Consider the following 19,982-nt stretch of genomic DNA (forward strand, 5'->3'; position numbering starts at 1 on the left):
AGAATGGTCCAAACACACCAAGACAGTCGTGAAGAGGGCACGACAAAACCTATTCCCCTCAAGAAACTGAAAAGATTTGGCATGGGTCCTCAGATCCTCAAAATGTTCTACAGCTGCAATGTCGAGAGCATCCTTGACTGGTTGCATCACTGCCTGGTATGGCAACTGCTCAGCCTCCAACCACAAGGCACTACAGAGGGTAGGGACTATGGCCCAGAACATCACTGGGGCTAAGCACCCTGCCATCCAGGACCTCTACACCAGGCGGTGTCAGAGGATGCCCCAAAAAATTGTCAAAGACCCCAGCCACCCCAGTCATAGATTGTACTCTCTGCTACCGCATGCATGTGAAGCGATACCAGAGCGCCAAGTCTAGAACCTAAAGGCTTCTCAACAGCTTTTACCCTCAAGCCATAAGACTCCTGAGCAGGTAATCAAATGGCTACCTGGACTGTTTGCATTGTGTATAGACTCCCCCGCCAACCCATCTTTTACGCTGCTGCTACTCTCTGGTTACCATCTATGCACAGTCACTTTTACTTTTTAACTATACCTACATGTATGTTACCGCTATTGGCCCAACTAACCTGTGCCCCTGCACATTGACTCTGTACCGGTACCACCTGTATATAGCCTCGCTACTCTTATTTTCACTGTCATTTTACTGTTTAAAAAAAAATGTATTTACTTATCTATTGTATAACTAATACCTATTTTTTTACTTAAAAAATGCACTGTTGGTTAGGGCTTGTAAGTCAGCATTTCACTGTAAGTATTGTATTGAGCACACGTGACAAATAAACTTTGATTTGATTTGTGCACAGGTAATGTGCTGAGGCCAAAGCCATTAGCAGGGAAGTAGGAGAGAGGATCTTCAGATCCACCGACCCCAGAGGCTCAAAGGGGGCCGCACACAGTGGCTCCAAAACCAGGTCCCTTTTTGGGCTCAATATGTTTAGCAACTGGTGCTCCGTCAAATGTCTGAGACCATCAATACTTTTAACAAGTCCCTGCTCAAAAAGCTCCTGTAGGAACATAAGGATGTCCCTCATAGAGCACTGAAATGGAACAAGTACTTAATCTTGACACCAGAGCTCAAACACGTGCCACTTATACTCATACAACCCTCTTGTGGAGGGTGCCCTTGCGGACTGAATGGTAGTAATAACATTTGGTTCCTATGGGCCACAGGGGCCAGGCCCATAGGAATCAAATCTCCACTGGTGGAAAGGCATAAAGGAGGGTCCGAGGCCAATGGTGCGTCAGAGCGCCTGTTCACAACAGGGCCCTCGGGTCCCCCATCAAGAAACATAAACGGCCCTGCGAACATTTCCCATTACTGGATAGCAAAGCCGCACCCGAGTTGAGACAACCAGGAACATGCACTGAGTTGAGGCAACCGTGAACATGCACAGCCCGAAGGGAAAGAAAACGTGCACTGCTCCACAGCAACAGGGAGCGAGCCAAGGTGAGGATGGGAAGGGACTGAGCTCCCGCTGACTGTTGATGTGCATTCGGAAAGTATTCAGACCCCTTGATTTTTTTTCCCACATTTTGTTATGTTACAGCCTTATTATAAAATGTATTAAATATAATTTTTTCCTCATCAATCTACACACAATAACCCATTATAACCCATTATGACAAAGCAGAAACAGGTTTTTAGAAATGTTTGCCGAAAGTACAGAAAAAAAATATTTTGATATGTTTTCAGACCCTTTTTTACTAGACTCAGGATTGAGCTCAGGTGCATCCTGTTTCCATTGATCATCCTTGAGATGTTTCTACAACTTGGAGTCCCCCTGTGGTAAATTCTATTGATTGGACATGATTTGGAAAGGCACACACCTGTCTATATAAGGTCCCACAGTTGACAGTGCATGTCAGAGCAAAAACCAAGACATGAGGTCGAAGGAATTGTCAGTAGAGCTCTGAGACAGGATTGTGTCAAGGCACAGATCTGAGGAAGGGTACCAACACATGTATGCAGCACTGAAGGACCCCAAGAACACAGTGGCTTCCATCATTCTTAAATGTAAGAAGTTTGGAACCACCAAGACTCTTCCTAGAGCAATCGGGGGAGAAGGGCCTTGGTCAGGGAGGAGACAAAGAACCCGATTGTCACACCAAATTCCTCTGTGGAGACGGGAGAATCTTCCAGAAGGACAACCATTTGTGCAGCACGCCACCAATCAGGTCTATATGATAGAGTGGCCAGATGGATGCCACTCCTCAGTAAAAGGCACATTACAGCTAGCTTGGAGTTTTCCAAAAGGCACCTAAAATACTCTCAGACCATGAGAAACAAGATTATCTGGTCTGATGAAACAAAGATTGAAGTCTATGGCCTGAATGCCATGTGTCACGTCTGGAGAACACCTGGAACCATCCCTATGGTGAAGCATGGTGGTGGCAGCATCATGCTGTGGGGATGTTTTTCAGCGGCAGGGACCAAGATTGAATTTAGAGACTAGTCTGGATCGAGGGAAAGATGAATGGAGCAAAGTACAGAGAGATCCTTGATGAAAACCTGCTCCAGAGTTATAAGGATCACAGACTTGAGAGAAGGTTCACCTTCCAACAGGACAACAACACTAAGCACACAACCAGGACAATGCAGGAGTGGCTTCGGGACAAGTCTCTGAATGTCCTTGAGTGGCCCAGCCAGAGCTTGCACTTGAACCTGATCGAACATCTCTAGACCTGAAAATAGCTGTGCATCGACGCGAACATCTCTAGACCTGAAAATAGCTGTGCATCGACGCTCCACACCCAACCTGACAAAGCTTGAGAAGATCTGCAGAGGAGAATTGGAGAAACTCCCCAAATACAGGTGTGCCAAGCTTGTATTATCATACCCAAGAAGACTCGAGGTTGTAATCGCTGCCAAAGGTGCTTCAACAAAAGACTGAGTACGTTTTTAGATGTAATGTTTCAGTTTTGTATTTTTTTATAACCGTTCAAAAATGTCTAAAAACCTGTTTTTGATATGTCATTATGGTGTATTGTGATGTCATTATGGGTTATTGTGATGTCAATATGGGGTATTGTGATGTCAATATGGGGTATTGTGATGTCAATATGGGGTATTGTGATGTCAATATGGGGTATTGTGATGTCAATATGGGGTATTGTGATGTCAATATGGGGTATTGTGTGTAGATTGACGAGGAAATAAAAAAATACATACATTTTAGAATAAGGCTGTATAACGTAACGAAATGTTGAAAAAGTCAAGTGGTCTGAATAACTTTCCGAATATACTGTATGCCACTGTGGTACAGACTTCTCAACAATAGTCGCATGGGAATGATCACTATCATAGATGTCATTATCCCCAGTAGGCGCATGATCTGGCGGAAATGTACTGTGAGCCTCAACCAAAATTGGGCCAATAGAGCTGGAACCCTGACAGCCTCTCCACGGATAGAAAATAATGATTTATGCGTGCGATTAGACAGCTCTTTTTCTGGTTAGAATAAAACCAAGAGACTGAACATGGGACACCTGGATGTGCACAATATCGTGTGGTTCCATTGACTCCAGATAGGCCAATACCCACAGCCTATGGCACCTCATGGGTGCCAGAGCTACATCCACCACCTTTGAAAAGACACGAGGCGAGATGGACAAGTCGAACAGTACTTTCAAAATCTTATAGGCTATTGCCCCATAGTAGAATCTCAGGAAACTCCCATGACTCTGGCACATGAAAGTATGTATCTTTTAGGTCAATGGTGGGGAACCAATCGCCAGGACGCATGGGCCTGAATATATGAACTGAGATGTTTGTTCAGGGCACGCAAGTCTAGAACAGGGCAGAAATCCACGTCCCTTTTTGAAACGAGGAAATACCGGCTGAACCACTCATATTGCCTGTTTCTGGAGCAGGGAGTATATTTCCTCCCTTAATACTGGTGCTGAGGGGAACAGTCGCCGTGAGGAAGCAGAGAAAACGTGGACAACGAATTGTAGCCTGTTTCTCGACATTGCAGTTCGCGTTACCCAGGGCGTCATTGCGCATGTGTGCCATTGGTCGGAGCAGGCAGCAATTCTCCCGGTAAAGGCCATCTGAGGGGGCATGATGCCCCGTGATGAGAAATAGGTCATTTTTAATATTATTTTTTTTATCTCCTCCTCTCTTGACAACCTTGAGTCTGAATGTTTTGGAGGGACTTTATTGAACTAACATGAGAAGCACATGACACTCTTGAAACCCCAAAACAATGGGGTTGAAACAATGGCTTTAGGTGCAAACATTTACCTGAAGGTCCTCTCTGGGTTCCGTGACTTTTGTCACCACGGATGTTTGGGCCGGTTGGCAAGAAAGGACCCCATTCCGTGCCACCCCCTATCCCCGAGCTAGGTGCGAGGGCTGTCTCCTTCCCCGCAAGGTGGCCATCTCTCACCTCGCCCCTGGAAGTGGGGCGATGCTTGTGCCAGGCAGACTGGCATTGTGCCTGGAAACGAGGACGGTCCAACCTGGTGCTGGACCCGGCCTCCATCGTAGTTTTGGTCGCTTTCTTAGTCCCCTAAGGTCAATGTCCACGCTCCGTGGGAATCTAATTAGCATAATAAAACAATTGTCACTTTTGATGATGGTGTTTTCCCGCTAATGGAATATTCACGCGTATAGCCTACTGCGCTTATATCCTACTGCCGTACACATTGCTGCGCTAATAACGTGAAGAAATTGCCTAATACTTTATCAACATGTAAAGCTAAACGTACTGATATGATGCATCAGCCAAATTGTGTAAAAAAGTTGTTTGATGCTAGTGGTTTATTAATTTTGGACCGCATCCCACAGAAAATGTGGACAGTTCTTCCAATATCCTCAATATTCACCTCGGATTTGGTTAAGGACGCGCGCGCAGTTGCGTCCCCAAAGTGTCTGTCTTCACTTGCAGTCTGTGAGTGAGAGGTGCTTCGGAGCGTGCAGAACTCAGGGAGAAAGGCACAACGCATCACTCCGGGCCAAGGGCACAAAGGCCACTGGCCGCAAACCGCATAAATTTTTTTAGGGTGCATGACGGCCACACGATGCCTTCGTGAAATTTGAGGCATTTTCAAGTGCTTGTCAAATTGGGAATGAGAGACTGAAGAAGTGTGTACAGCCTGCGCAAAAAACCAAGCAGAGCTCATGCATTTCAAGCCTTTTTTCAAATGATCACTAGAGTCGCATCATGCAGCCTTACAATGTATTAAAAAAATCTAAACATATAGCCCATCGTTTGTAGAAACTAAAGTTACATCAATAACTCTAAATTCAGCATTTAGGAGTACCTATGTTGTTGTTAACCGCTCAACACAGTGTGTGTGCACTCCCACTAATTGATGGAGAAAACATACTTTATTTTTATTAAACTTTGTTCAATTGTATTCGTCATACTATGAAATAAAATACAATAATTCTAAGGAATTCTAACCAAATCGTGTGTGCTAAATGAACTAGTGTAGCCCACAGCCATTTGACAGATCCATAACCACACACGAGGACAATTCAGGTTATGCTATTCCGTTCTTCTGAAATACACTACATTTTCTTCACATCGTGCTTCTTTAGGAGTGTCTAAAATAAATAATGGATTTATTGTGAAGGTGTAGGCTATTTTACATGGATTTATTCAACTTTTTTCAAATGTAGACGTTCCAAAGGCTGTGTGTGGAATTAATTCACGGTCAATTACCGTGAGACCGACAGTTATTTGCTTGACAATTTCATGACTGCCACAGCCCTATCCTGAAAATTGGTCTTCTCACAAAATCGTCTGTAGTGTAAGAACGGTTTGGCCTATAAAATACCCATTTATGGAAAGGAGATACTCCCCCGAACACATTGGTGTTCTCGGTTTTGCTCTATGACCCCCACAAACGTTTTGGAACTCGTCTGAAGTCGGTAAAGCCAACCTGCCAACTTCTGTAGCATCCAAACAGTTTTGGCTACACACTAAAGATGAGACTCTCAAAAATACGCACATGTCAGTTGTTTTGCTCTACAACACCCACCGACCTCACAAGACTCGTCTGATTGTCCCCCGGTAACAGTTGAAAACATGAATGGGAGTCTACAGTATATGGAGACTGTTTAGTGACAAAAACAAGGGGTTAAATACATGTAAAAAATAATATTTAATTATTATAGTTTTTTTTGATGGGACTATCTGCTGTTCCATGTAGTGAATCTGTTATTCAATGATATTCAATGTGTTATTATGGTAAGTATATTAACTATATTATTTTACATTTGAAGTCGGAAGTTAACATACACTTAAGTTGGAGTCATTACAACTTGTTTTTCAACCACTCCACACATTTCTTGTTAACAAACTATAGTTTTGGGAAGTATGTTAGGACATCTACTATGTGCATGACAACAAGTCATTTTCCAAAAATTGTTTACAGACAGATTATTTAACTTATATTTCACAACATCACAATTCCAGTGGGTCAGAAGTTTACATACACTAAGTTGACTGTGCTTTTAAACAGCTTGGGAAATTCCAGATCATGATGTCATGGCTTTAGAAACTTCTGATAGGCTAATTGACTAAATTTGAGTCAATTGGAGGTGTACCTGTGGATGAATTTCAAGGCCTACCTTCAAACTCAGTGCCTCTTTGTTTGATATCATGGCAAAATCAAAAGAAAACAGCCAAGACCTCAGAAAAATAATTGTAGACCTCCACAAGCCTAGTTCATCCTTGGGAGCAATTTCCAAATGCCTGAAGGTACCACGTTAATCTGTACAAACAATAGTACGAAAGTATAAACACCATGGGACCACGCAGCCATCATACCCCTCAGGAAGGAGAAGTGTTCTGTCTCCTAGAGATGAACATACTTTGGTGCGAAAGTGAAAATAAATCAGAGAACAACAGCAAAGGACCTTGTGAAGATGCTGGAGGAAACAGGTCCAAAAGTATCTATATCCACAGTAAAACGAGTCCTGTATTGACATAACCTGAAAGGCCGCTCAGCAAGGAAGAAGCCACTGCTCCAAAATCGCCATAAAAAAGCCAGATCACGGTTTGCAACTGCACATGGGGACAAAGTTTGTACTTTTTGGAGAAATGTCCTTTGGTCTGATGAAACAAAAATATAACTATTTGGTCGTAATGGCCATCGTTATGTTTGGAGGAAAAAGGGGGAGGCTTGCAATCCGAAGGACACCATCACCAACACCAACTGTGAAGCACGGGGGTAGCAGCATCATGCTGTGGAGGTGCTTTGCTGCAGGAGGGACTGGTGCACTTCACAAAATAGATGGCATCATGAGGATGGAAAATTACGAGGATATGTTGAAGCAACAGCTCAAGACATCAGTCAGGAAGATAAAGCTTGGTCGCAAATGGGTCTTCCAAATGGACAATGACCCCAAGCATACTTCCAAAGTTGTGGCAAAATGACTTAAGGACAACAAAGTCAAGGTATTGGAGTGGCCATCACAAAGCCCTGACCTCAGTCGCGTAGAACATTTGTGGGCAGAATTGAAAAAGCATGTGTGAGCAAGGAGGCCTACAAACCTGACTCAGTTACACCAGCTCTGTCAGGATGAATTGGACAAAATTCACCTGACTTATTGTGGGAAGGTTGTGGAAGGCTGCCAGAAACGTTTGACCCAAGTTAAACAATTTAATGGCAATGCTACCAAATACTAATTGCATGTATGTAAACTTCTAACCCGCTGGGAATGTGATGAAAGAAATAAAAGCTGAAATAAATAATTCTCTCTGCTATTATTCTGACATATCACTTTCTTAAAATAAAGTGGAGATCCTAACTGATCTAAGACAGGGAATTTATACTAGGATTAAATGTCAGGAAATGTGTAAAACTGAGTTTAAATGTAGTTGGCTAAGGTGTATGTCAACTTCCGACTACAAATGTAGATACTTCAATAGGTATTACATTTGCAAATCAAATAGCCAAATGATCTTTGGTATGATCTGCTTAAAACAATTCCCTTTAGTTTAGTAGAACCCCCGGCTTAGACTCTTTAGTGCCAAAAAAAGGCGTTACATACAAGCAAAATAAGAAAATACAAACGTTTCCTGATCTTTCTATTACAGTGCCTTGCGAAAGTATTCGGCCCCCTTGAACTTTGCGACCTGATAGAGACATACCCCAAGCGACTTACAGCTGTAATCGCAGCAAAAGGTGGCGCTACAAAGTATTAACTTAAGGGGGCTGAATAATTTTGCACGCCCAATTTTTCAGTTTTTGATTTGTTGAAAAAGTTTGAAATATCCAATAAATGTCGTTCCACTTCATGATTGTGTCCCACTTGTTGTTGATTCTTCACAAAAAAATACAGTTTTATATCTTTATGTTTGAAGCCTGAAATGTGGCAAAAGGTCGCAAAGTTCAAGGGGGCCGAATACTTTCGCAAGGCACTGTATCTCTCAGAGCACCCCTCCACCTGCTTAGACAGGGCTAGGACTGTTATGGGTTAGCCACCGTACTTATTGCACCAGCATATTTAAGAAGAACTAATTGTTTGTGATTTGGAAACTTTAAAGAATAAGTACAAACTTCAGCACACAACGTCCAGGGGGTGACCATGCTCTACCACTTTGGGACAGTTTAGTTGGCTGAACGTAAGACAGTCTTGTTTTTTTAATTAGCCTGAATCATTCCTGTTCACACCGAGGTGTAGAGTGGAATAATTGAAGGGATGAATCCGAGCATAAAGCTTATCACCTGTGGAAGGCTTGGCTTCCAGCGAGGTGGTGATTTCATTGGCCTTGTCAGGCGTCATTGTAGATGCTTCAACAGAAGTGACGAGAGTGCGATTCCCCATAATATTTTTTTTTTACCGACGTTGACTGACTGAAAGCGAACCTTTAGATATGTGGACAGATGGATGAGTCACATAGCTAATACGTTCTCAGGAGAGAGTTTGCACTTTCCTATGTGATAATTACATTTTCTTGTCTTCAGAGTGAAACACAGAGTTGTTGCAACCATCGGAGAGATGACTGAACACATTTTGTTTTATTATTCTTTTTTATCCCAAACCTAAACCCCTCAGAATGAATGCCTTTTCTTAACCGCCAACAGGGAGATTTGGTTTCACTTTTGCAGTTTGACTGATGTCATAAGCCGTTTTAATTACGGAATATACGCCAAAATATTCCGTAATTAAAACGCCCAGCACTGTGTCTACAGCAACATGTACGGCCCCAAAGTGCATCATTAATACGTTCCCACAGTGCATATCTCTGTTGCTGCAGTTTTGCACTGGGACTGCATTTTCTTCGGTGTTTGAGATTGGTATGTAGAGTGTACTGCAAATTACCACTACCGTGCAGTTATCATTGGAATAGCAGGTTTAGAGTGTGATGGTATTTCATCTCCCATCAATTAATAAAATCTATGTTATTAGTTTTAAATGTGTGTAGTTATCATCGCCAGTGGTATCTGTCTTATGGAATTCCTTTAAGGGGAAAAGGGGGAATACAAAACAGTTTTACAAACAGAGATCAGAGTCACATGACGACGCCTCAAAACAGAAACACAGACAAACGGACAGGAAGACAGACAAACGGACAGGAAGACAGACAAACGGACAGACAAAAACAGACGAGTGCAGAACAGAAAGAGAGACGATGTCGCAATAGGTAATGTTGACCCTAAAGATAGGTGCGGAACTCAAAGTGACCCGGAAGACAAAGCAGCCCAGTTAGTATGAATGGAGGGTTAGGGGTCAAGGGTCAGACACACATGATGGAGCCAATTAGAGTTCATGCTTTGAAGGGATGGAGGTCACCGGGAGGTGACCCGGAAGAGGATGGGTTAAGGTTGAGTTAGCCACTACTGTTAATGTGTGCCACAAAATGACAGCAGATCAAAAGAGGAAAGCATATATACTTTTGTGGCAATAAAATAATCTTTATGTCATCTTCATTGAAACCAATGTAAATGCAGAATGGCTTGACAAGGAATGGGGAGGGGTTTAGGAGGAAAATAAGGTAGGCAGTGAACGAAGGGAGAAGGGGAGGTTAAAAATATATCATTCTTAATTCACAACTTTCTTCAGTTAGATGTTATGGCTGCCTGCTTGAGGCCCAAAAAGTTGATGACAAGAACATATTTTGTTGCCTTTTTATTTGCTTTGATTATCAAAACACAGGAATGTTTGCTCTAAAAAGCCTCATGGCAACAAAGACTCTAAAAGAGATGAGGAAAAATATTTTTCAACCACCGAAAATTCATGCTGCACATGATGAGGCGAGACAACAGGCATGTCGTATTTCAGATAATTGGCAGATAGATAAAGACAACGACTCAAAAACAAAACAAACACAATCCGGAAGCCAAGAGAACCGAACATATAAAAGAGCCTGTCACATACAAAACGTCAAACGAAAGTATACAAAATAAAAACATCCCTCACATGCTTCACCCACGAAAATGCCGGAAAATAAATATGGAGACCACGTAGCATGCAGCTGTCCACGTCAACTGATGTCGGGGCTAGAATGGTGTGAATTTCTGTGTAAACATATGACGATTGGATGACTGGGGCCCTGATGATATCTGTCCTCAGAGACTTGGAGAGCTCAGAGGGCTACAGTAGAGATCAGACATGGGCTCTTTAGCCCTGCTATCTCTCATAGAAACTTTGGGAGGAATTGGAATTGACCTCTCAGAGGACGATAATCAGGTAGTGCTGATAACACCTTGGCCTGAGCAGCATGGAACTGTCTCTCAGTCGTTTGTCATTTGAGCAATGCCAGGTGAGGTACCTGAGATACATTAAGGCACTTTACTTCTTATTGGCCTCATTTAGAGCCACAAATAAAAGCATCTATAGGGCACCTGATGTGGGTGTCCCTGCCATACTAAACAGCCAGCACCTGATGTGGGTGTCCCTGCCATACTAAACAGCCAGCACCTGATGTGGGTGTCCCTGCCATACTAAACAGCCAGCACCTGATGTGGGTGTCCCTGCCATACTAAACAGCCAGCACCTGATGTGGGTGTCCCTGAAATACTAAACAGCCAGCACCTGATGTGGGTGTCCATGCCATATTAAACAGCCAGCACCTGATGTGGGTGTACCTGCCATACTAAACAGCCAGCACCTGAGGTGGGTGTCCTTGCCATACTAAACAGCCAGTACCTGAGGTGGGTGTCCCTGCCATACTAAACAGCCAGTACCTGATGTGGGTGTCCCTGCCATACTAAACAGCCAGTGCCTGAGGTGGGTGTCCCTGCCATACTAAACAGCCAGTACCTGATGTGGGTGTCCCTGCCATACTAAACAGCCAGTACCTGATGTGGGTGTCCCTGCCATACTAAACAGCCAGTACCTGAGGTGGGTGTCCCTGCCATACTAAACAGCCAGTACCTGATGTGGGTGTCCCTGCCATACTAAACAGCCAGTACCTGAGGTGGGTGTCCCTGCCATACTAAACAGCCAGTACCTGAGGTGGGTGTCCCTGCCATACTAAACAGCCAGTACCTGATGTGGGTGTCCCTGCCATACTAAACAGCCAGTACCTGATGTGGGTGTCCCTGCCATACTAAACAGCCAGTACCTGAGGTGGGTGTCCCTGCCATACTAAACAGCCAGTACCTGATGTGGGTGTCCCTGCCATACTAAACAGCCAGTACCTGAGGTGGGTGTCCCTGCCATACTAAACAGCCAGTACCTGAGGTGGGTGTCCCTGCCATACCAAACAGCCAATACAATCAAACCCTATTTGCTTGGCTCAAAAATGTGGAGTCATTCATGTAAATAGTTGAAGCTATAGGACATGTTGATGGAATAACTAGCTTACATCTGTCATGTCCATGGGTGATTCATGTCTACAACTGAAGCTATAGGATATGTTGATGGGACTAACTCATGTCTACAACTGAAGCTATAGGATATGTTGATGGACTAACTGGCTTATATCAAAACTTGCTTTAAAATGTACAATTTTCTTTGGGAAGTAAACAGTTAAGGTTAAAATGTGTGTTGTGGTGTTTTGGTACACACAGTTCCATATTGGTGTTGTGGTACACACAGTTCCATATTGGTGTTGTGGTACACACAGTTCCATATTGGTGTTGTGGTACACACAGTTCCATATTGGTGTTGTGGTATCCACAGTTCCATATTGGTGTTGTGGTATCCACAGTTCCATATTGGTGTTGTGGTACACACAGTTCCATATTGGTGTTTTGGTACACACAGTTCCATATTGGTGTTGTGGTACACACAGTTCCATATTGGTGTTGTGGTACACACAGTTCCATATTGGTGTTGTGGTACACACAGTTCCATATTGGTGTTGTGGTACACACAGTTCCATATTGGTGTTTTGGTACACACAGTTCCATATTGGTGTTGTGGTACACACAGTTCCATATTGGTGTTGTGGTACACACAGTTCCATATTGGTGTTGTGGTACACACAGTTCCATATTGGTGTTGTGGTATCCACAGTTCCATATTGGTGTTTTGGTATCCACAGTTCCATATTGGTGTTGTGGTACACACAGTTCCATATTGGTGTTGTGGTACACACAGTTCCATATTGGTGTTGTGGTATCCACAGTTCCATATTGGTGTTGTGGTATCCACAGTTCCATATTGGTGTTGTGGTACACACAGTTCCATATTGGTGTTTTGGTACACACAGTTCCATATTGGTGTTGTGGTACACACAGTTCCATATTGGTGTTGTGGTACACACAGTTCCATATTGGTGTTGTGGTACACACAGTTCCATATTGGTGTTGTGGTACACACAGTTCCATATTGGTGTTTTGGTACACACAGTTCCATATTGGTGTTGTGGTACACACAGTTCCATATTGGTGTTGTGGTACACACAGTTCCATATTGGTGTTGTGGTACACACAGTTCCATATTGGTGTTGTGGTATCCACAGTTCCATATTGGTGTTTTGGTATCCACAGTTCCATATTGGTGTTGTGGTACACACAGTTCCATATTGGTGTTGTGGTACACACAGTTCCATATTGGTGTTGTGGTACACACAGTTCCATATTGGTGTTGTGGTATCCACAGTTCCATATTGGTGTTTTGGTACACACAGTTCCATATTGGTGTTTTGGTACACACAGTTCCGTGCCAGAGAGCTGGCTTTTCAGATTTTATCCAAACAAGATAAGGCAAACCCAAGTTCTCTCAAGAAGCTCAGAGGAACATGATTTGGAACGTCTAAGTTAACTCAATATTGTATTTTTCATATTTGGTTTGCAATAAGACAGCAGGATAACATGTTCACCTTGAAGCAAAAACAACAACAATAAAACCACAGGGCTCTACACAGAAATTCGATGATATCTCTTCTCTATTAAATGTTTTACAGTGCAAGCCTCTAAATATGGAAACATTTAAAAATGAAATACAAACACACATAAATGAGTCAATACTTTAATTCCTGCTAGATATCTAATCACGCAGTAATTTCACTGAAAGCAAATATTTAGGAAGAGAATCTCAAAATGTATCATGAGTCAAAATGCAAGTCAGGACAGTGCCACATGGATAGAGCACTGGACTTAAACACGGTATGATACATTTTGAAGCATCAACACAGAGAACATGGCACATCTTCACACTAACTGTGTCTTTTTTTTCTCTCTCTCATTCAACGCTGAGAGGACAACATTTGCATGTGTTTTGGTGACCATGTTAAAACCACTTCAGACGACCCCATGGGCAAGTGTAAATCATCAAACTAATATGGTTTACAGTGTTTTTGAAAGCAACATATATGATTTTATAATATGAATAGTCCATGACGGATTTCACTATTTTCCACTTTGATATGTATTATGTTTTCTGTAATTCAGTCAGATTTTAACGTAAGAAATCTCCAGTCTTGCCATAATTTGTCCTTTGGGTTCCTATCTTTGGAAGTTACACTTTGTGTGTCCATGGGGTTACGATGCTTTATAGGATGCAGTGCTTGATCCTCAGGTGTGCATGGAGTGAGAGATAGAGCAGTGTGAGAGCAAGCAGAGGGAAACTAACCTAGCCCACCTGCACGGCCAGAGTCACACTCCTCCAGGTCCTCGTCATCACTGGAACACTCTGCCGAAGACACCATGTCGTCTGTCGTCTGCTTCATGGGCCAAACACATGGCGGAAAGAAGAACAAAACAAAATATACAAAAGAAAGGAGAAACAGAAACACAGGTACAAACACACGGACACAGACAGGAAGTGGACAAAAACACACAGACGAATAAGATCATTAGTTTCAATATGACCCCCCCCCCCCCCCCCTATTTGATAGAACAATGAGGTCAGAGAACAATGACAAATATAAAATTGAAAATTTCATACACAATCTTACATTTCCTATTGACTTACTAGAACATCTTCAGTATTAAAGGGAAAACATACATAAAGGAGCTTTAAATGTAAAGTTTTCCCTTTGAGTTCATATCCAGGCACAGTAGAAAAACAAAAGTGAAACTCCCCTCTGAAATGAATGCACTATACTGTACAGTGTAGTATTTATCATTATACTGTACAGTGTAGTATTTATCATTATACTGTCCATTGTAGTATTCATCATTATAATGTACAGTGTAGTATTTATCATTATACAGTACAGTGTAGTATTAATCATTATACAGTACAGTGTAGTTCTTCATCATTATACTGTACATTGTAGCACTCAACATTATACTGTACAGTTTAGTTCTGATCTGAGTGACTGCCAGCTCATTATCTTCCACTCTTTACTTTGTCGGGTAATTGAATAACTTCTGCTGTCTTTATCAAAGCCTTTCTTTCAAACGCCAGCCATGATATTTCCCTGGCGACATCTCCTCACGGTTGTTAACTCGGTTGTTAACTCGGTCCAATTTCTCACCCCTGCCCCCTCCATCTTACCCTGTCTAACAGTATGCATTGATTTGCATTGCTTTAGATCATGGCTATTGAGCAGGGAGGGCGGCTCGATCATTGACAATCTCCTTCACCTCCATCTCTGATTTATTTCTCCCTCGCTCCGGATGAACTCGTTTTTCAGCCTCTGCATGTCTTTATAGGAGGAGATCAGGGAGGGGATCATTTAAGTGTTGTCATGGAGCAGCTTTATGAAATGATAAATATCAGGGGAGTAATGGAGTCATCAGTGGTTCATCATTGTACCGTACAGTGTAGGCCCCATATATACTGCTGGGGTTTGTAGGCCCCATATATACTGCTGGGGTTTGTAGGCCCCATTTATACTGCTGGGGTTTGTAGGCCCCATATATACTGCTGGGGTTTGTAGGCCCCATATATACTGCTGGGGTTTGTAGGCCCCATATATACTGCTGGGGTTTGTAGGCCCCATATATACTGCTGGGGTTTGTAGGCCCCATATATACTGCTGGGGTTTGTAGGCCCCATATATACTGCTGGGGTTTGTAGGCCCCATATATACTGCTGGGGTTTGTAGGCCCCATATATACTGCTGGGGTTTGTAGGCCCCATATATACTGCTGGGGTTTGTAGGCCCCATATATACTGCTGGGGTTTGTAGGCCCCATATATACTGCTGGGGTTTGTAGGCCCCATATATACTGCTGGGGTTTGTAGGCCCCATATATACTGCTGGGGTTTGTAGGCCCCATATATACTCTTGGGTTTGTAGGCCCCATATATACTGCTGGGGTTGACGAGAATGTAAAACAAACACGCGCACGCACACGCACACACACACACACACACACACACACACACACACACACACACACACACACACACACACACACACACACACAGACACACACACACACACACACACTCACACACACACACGAGGAGCAGGAGATCTACACAGGGCCAGGGAGAAGGTTTGTGTGGTGGGGATACATACAGTGCCTTGCGAAAGTATTCGGCCCCCTTGAACTTTGCGACCTTTTGCCACATTTCAGGCTTCAAACATAAAGATATAAAACTGTATTTTTTTGTGAAGAATCAACAACAAGTGGGACACAATCATGAAGTGGAACGACATTTATTGGATATTTCAAACTTTTTTAACAAATCAAAAACTGAAAAATTGGGCGTGCAAAATTATTCAGCCCCCTTAAGTTAATACTTTGTAGCGCCACCTTTTGCTGCGATTACAGCTGTAAGTCGCTTGGGGTATGTCTCTATCAGTTTTGCACATCGAGAGACTGAATTTTTTTCCCATTCCTCCTTGCAAAACAGCTCGAGCTCAGTGAGGTTGGATGGAGAGCATTTGTTTTCAGTTCTTTCCACAGATTCTAGATTGGATTCAGGTCTGGACTTTGACTTGGCCATTCTAACACCTGAATATGTTTATTTTTGAACCATTCCATTGTAGATTTTGCTTTATGTTTTGGATCATTGTCTTGTTGGAAGACAAATCTCCGTCCCAGTCTCAGGTCTTTTGCAGACTCCATCAGGTTTTCTTCAAGAATGGTCCTGTATTTGGCTCCATCCATCTTCCCATCAATTTTAACCATCTTCCGTCCCTGCTGAAGAAAAGCAGGCCCAAACCATGATACTGCCACCACCATGTTTGACAGTGGGCATGGTGTGTTCAGGGTGATGAGCTGTGTTGCTTTTACGCCAAACATAACGTTTTGCATTGTTGCCAAAAAGTTCAATTGTGGTTTCATCTGACCAGAGCACCTTCTTCCACATGTTTGGTGTGTCTCCCAGGTGGCTTGTGGCAAACTTTAAACAACACTTTTTATGGAGATCTTTAAGAAATGGCTTTCTTCTTGCCACTCTTCCATAAAGGCCAGATTTGTGCAATATACAACTGATTGTTGTCCTATGGACAGAGTCTCCCACCTCAGCTGTAGATCTCTGCAGTTCATCCAGAGTGATCATGGGCCTCTTGGCTGCATCTCTGATCAGTCTTCTCCTTGTATGAGCTGAAAGTTTAGAGGGACGGCCAGGTCTTGGTAGATTTGCAGTGGTCTGATACTCCTTCCATTTCAATATTATCGCTTGCACAGTGCTCCTTGGGGTGTTTAAAGCTTGGGAAATCTTTTGTATCCAAATCCGGCTTTAAACTTCTTCACAACAGTATCTCGGACCTGCCTGGTGTGTTCCTTGTTCTTCATGATGCTCTCTGCGCTTTTAACGGACCTCTGAGACTATCACAGTGCAGCTGCATTTATACGGAGACTTGATTACACACAGGTGGATTGTATTTATCATCATTGGTCATTTAGGTCAACACTGGATCATTCAGAGATCCTCACTGAACTTCTGGAGAGAGTTTGCTGCACTGAAAGTAAAGGGGCTGAATAATTTTGCACGCCCAATTTTTCAGTTTTTGATTTGTTAAAAAAGTTTTAAATATCCAATAAATGTCGTTCCACTTCACGATTGTGTCCCACTTGTTGTTGATTCTTCTTTTATATCTTTATGTTTGAAGCCTGAAATGTGGCAAATGGTCGCAAAGTTCAAGGGGGCCGAATACTTTCGCAAGGCACTGTAAATGCCTTCTATGCTCACTTTGAGACAAGCAACACTGAACCATGGATAAAAGGACCAGCTGTTCAGGTCGACTGTGTGATCACACTCTCCGTAGCTGATGTGAGTAAGACCTGTAGACAAGTTAACATTCACAAGACTGCAGGGCCAGGCGGAATACCAGGACGTGTACATGCGCTGATCAACTGGCAAGTGTCTTCACTGACATTTTCCAAATCTCCCTGACCCATCTGTAATACCTACATGTGTATTGTTGTGTATTGTTAGATTTTACTGCACTGTTGGAGCTAGGGGCACAGCTTTTCTGCTACACCCGCAATAACATCTGCTAAATACACTACATGGCCAAAAGTATGTGGACACGTGGTCGTCGAACATCTCATTCCAAAATCATGGGTATTAATATGGAGTTGGTCCTCCCTTTGCTGCTATCACAGCTTCCACTCTTCTGGGAAGGCTTTCCACTAGATGTTGGAACATTGCTGTGTGGACTTGCTTTCATTCAGCCACAAGAGCACATGGGCATTGTTATGCTGAAACCGGAAAGGGCCTTCCACAAAGTTGGAAGCACAGAATTGTCTATAATTTCATTGTACTCTGTAGCATTAAGATTTCCCTTCACTGGAAGTAAGCTACCTAGCCCAAACCATGAAAAACAGCCCCAGACCAATATTCCTCCTCCACCTAACTTTACAGTTGGCACTATGCATTGGGGCAGGTAGCGTTCTCCTGGCATCAGCCAAACTCAGATTCACCCGTTGGACTGCCAGTTGGTGAACCGTGATTCATCACTCCAGAGAACACGTTTCCACTGCTCCAGAGTCCAAAGGGGGTTAGCTTTACACCACTCCAGCCAACGCTTGGCACATTGTGATCTTAGGCTGTTCGACCATGGAAACCCATTTCATTATGCTCCCAATGGGCAGTTCTTGTGCCGACGCTGCTTCCAGAGACAGTTAGGGTTTCCATTTCACAATAAGAGCACTTACAGTTGACCTGGACAGCTCTAGCAGGGCATACATTTGACAAACTGACTTGTTGGACAGGTGGCATCCTATGACAGTGCCAAGTTGAAAGTTACTGAGCTCTTCAATAAGGCCATTCTACTTCCAATGTTTGTCTATGGAGATGTCATGGCTGTGTGCTTGATTTTATACACCTGTCAGCAAAGAGTGTGGCTGGAATAGCTGAATCCACTAATTTGAAGGAGTGTCCACATCCTCCTCTATATATAGTGTATCGGTCCAAAACATAATTTATAATGTACGTATTTTGTAATTTTTCAGTTTATAGTAAAAAGTATTTGAATGCACACAGATGAGTAGGCAGGCATCGGGGGGGATCCACACTGGAGTGCTGCCAAATACAGGCCCTCAGTAAATATCAAATGATTCATTGAATATATATTTATTGTGGAAAAAGACTGCTTGCCGTCGTTCAGAGGGAGTATATTGCAGATGCGAAAAGCAAATGAGAAAAGTAATTGACTGAGTCCGGGTAAAAATGTGTCATTATCTCCGATTTCGCAGCCAAATGGCTGAGAATGACAGTGTTTAATGTCATAAACAACCCAATGCTGCAGGCTCCCTCTAGTCCCTTTCACAGAGTTAGGAGTAATGCATTGGCTGTCTGCAAGCTCACTTATACACACCACAGTATATAGGGATATTTCTCTTAGACGCATTAGGCTGAACCTAAAATCAATGGAGTCTGTAATTGTAAAATTATACCTCTTTTCTAGGAGTCCAGCCATGGGTTGCATTGGCCTATTTTTGTATGTGTCAGCGTTAGATACACACGCAGATTCCTGTGTAAACCAGTGGAAAAATCTACATGTGCCTGAAGCGGCTGCGTCTCACTAGTGTCAGGCATAATGTAACCCTCAGATGAGAATGGTGCCAATAATCACAACATGTCACCCGGGGACAATGCGTGGAAATTAATTGTATTAGTTGTATATCCATTGAGACAAAGATCAGTATTTTTTTAGAGTCCCGCAGATACACAATTTACTGAATACAATATAATACAAATATACAATCACAGTCCTCAGCAAAGTGGTCCCCAATCAACATTTTGAACTGCCGCGAGGCACCAGAACATCAAGTTGTAGTGAACTCCCCCACACGCCTTGCAATTTCCTGAAATTCTACACATTTTGCAATGGGGCTGAGAGGACATTCTGCAATTGTATAACACATTTCATGTAATTCCACTCATGTTGCCATGGGGCGGAGAGGACATTCTGCAATTTTATAACACATTTCATGTAATTCCACTCATGTTGCCATGGGGCGGAGAGGACATTCTGCAATTTTATAACACATTTCATGTAATTCCACTCATGTTGCCATGGGGCCCAGAATTGTTTTATGTATTTTTTTTACAGTTTTACAGTTTTACAGCAGATTAACTGCAATTCTACCCATTTTGCCATGTGGCGAAAATACATTTTTTCATTTTTAAAGCAAATTTCGAAAAATTCTACACATTTTGACATGTAATATCTGAGTGAGAGTGACTCACAAAATCAAAG

At 42.8% G+C, this 19,982-nt stretch overlaps 1 protein-coding gene across 1 annotated transcript in view; it reads right to left on the reverse strand.

The window, feature by feature from the left end:
- Positions 1 to 19,982, reverse strand: part of LOC110505895 (neurexin-3a) — a 651,746-nt gene that overhangs the window by 17,008 nt on the left and 614,756 nt on the right. Inside the window, exon 22 of the mRNA XM_090221316.1 lies at positions 14,003 to 14,093. Coding sequence (XP_090077442.1) covers positions 14,003 to 14,093 — 91 coding nt within the window. The remainder of the gene's footprint in view (positions 1 to 14,002; positions 14,094 to 19,982) is intronic.

Source organism: Oncorhynchus mykiss, chromosome 25 (genome assembly GCF_057628025.1).
Source record: "Oncorhynchus mykiss isolate SJ-2025 chromosome 25, ASM5762802v1, whole genome shotgun sequence".
Lineage (NCBI taxonomy): Eukaryota > Metazoa > Chordata > Actinopteri > Salmoniformes > Salmonidae > Oncorhynchus > Oncorhynchus mykiss.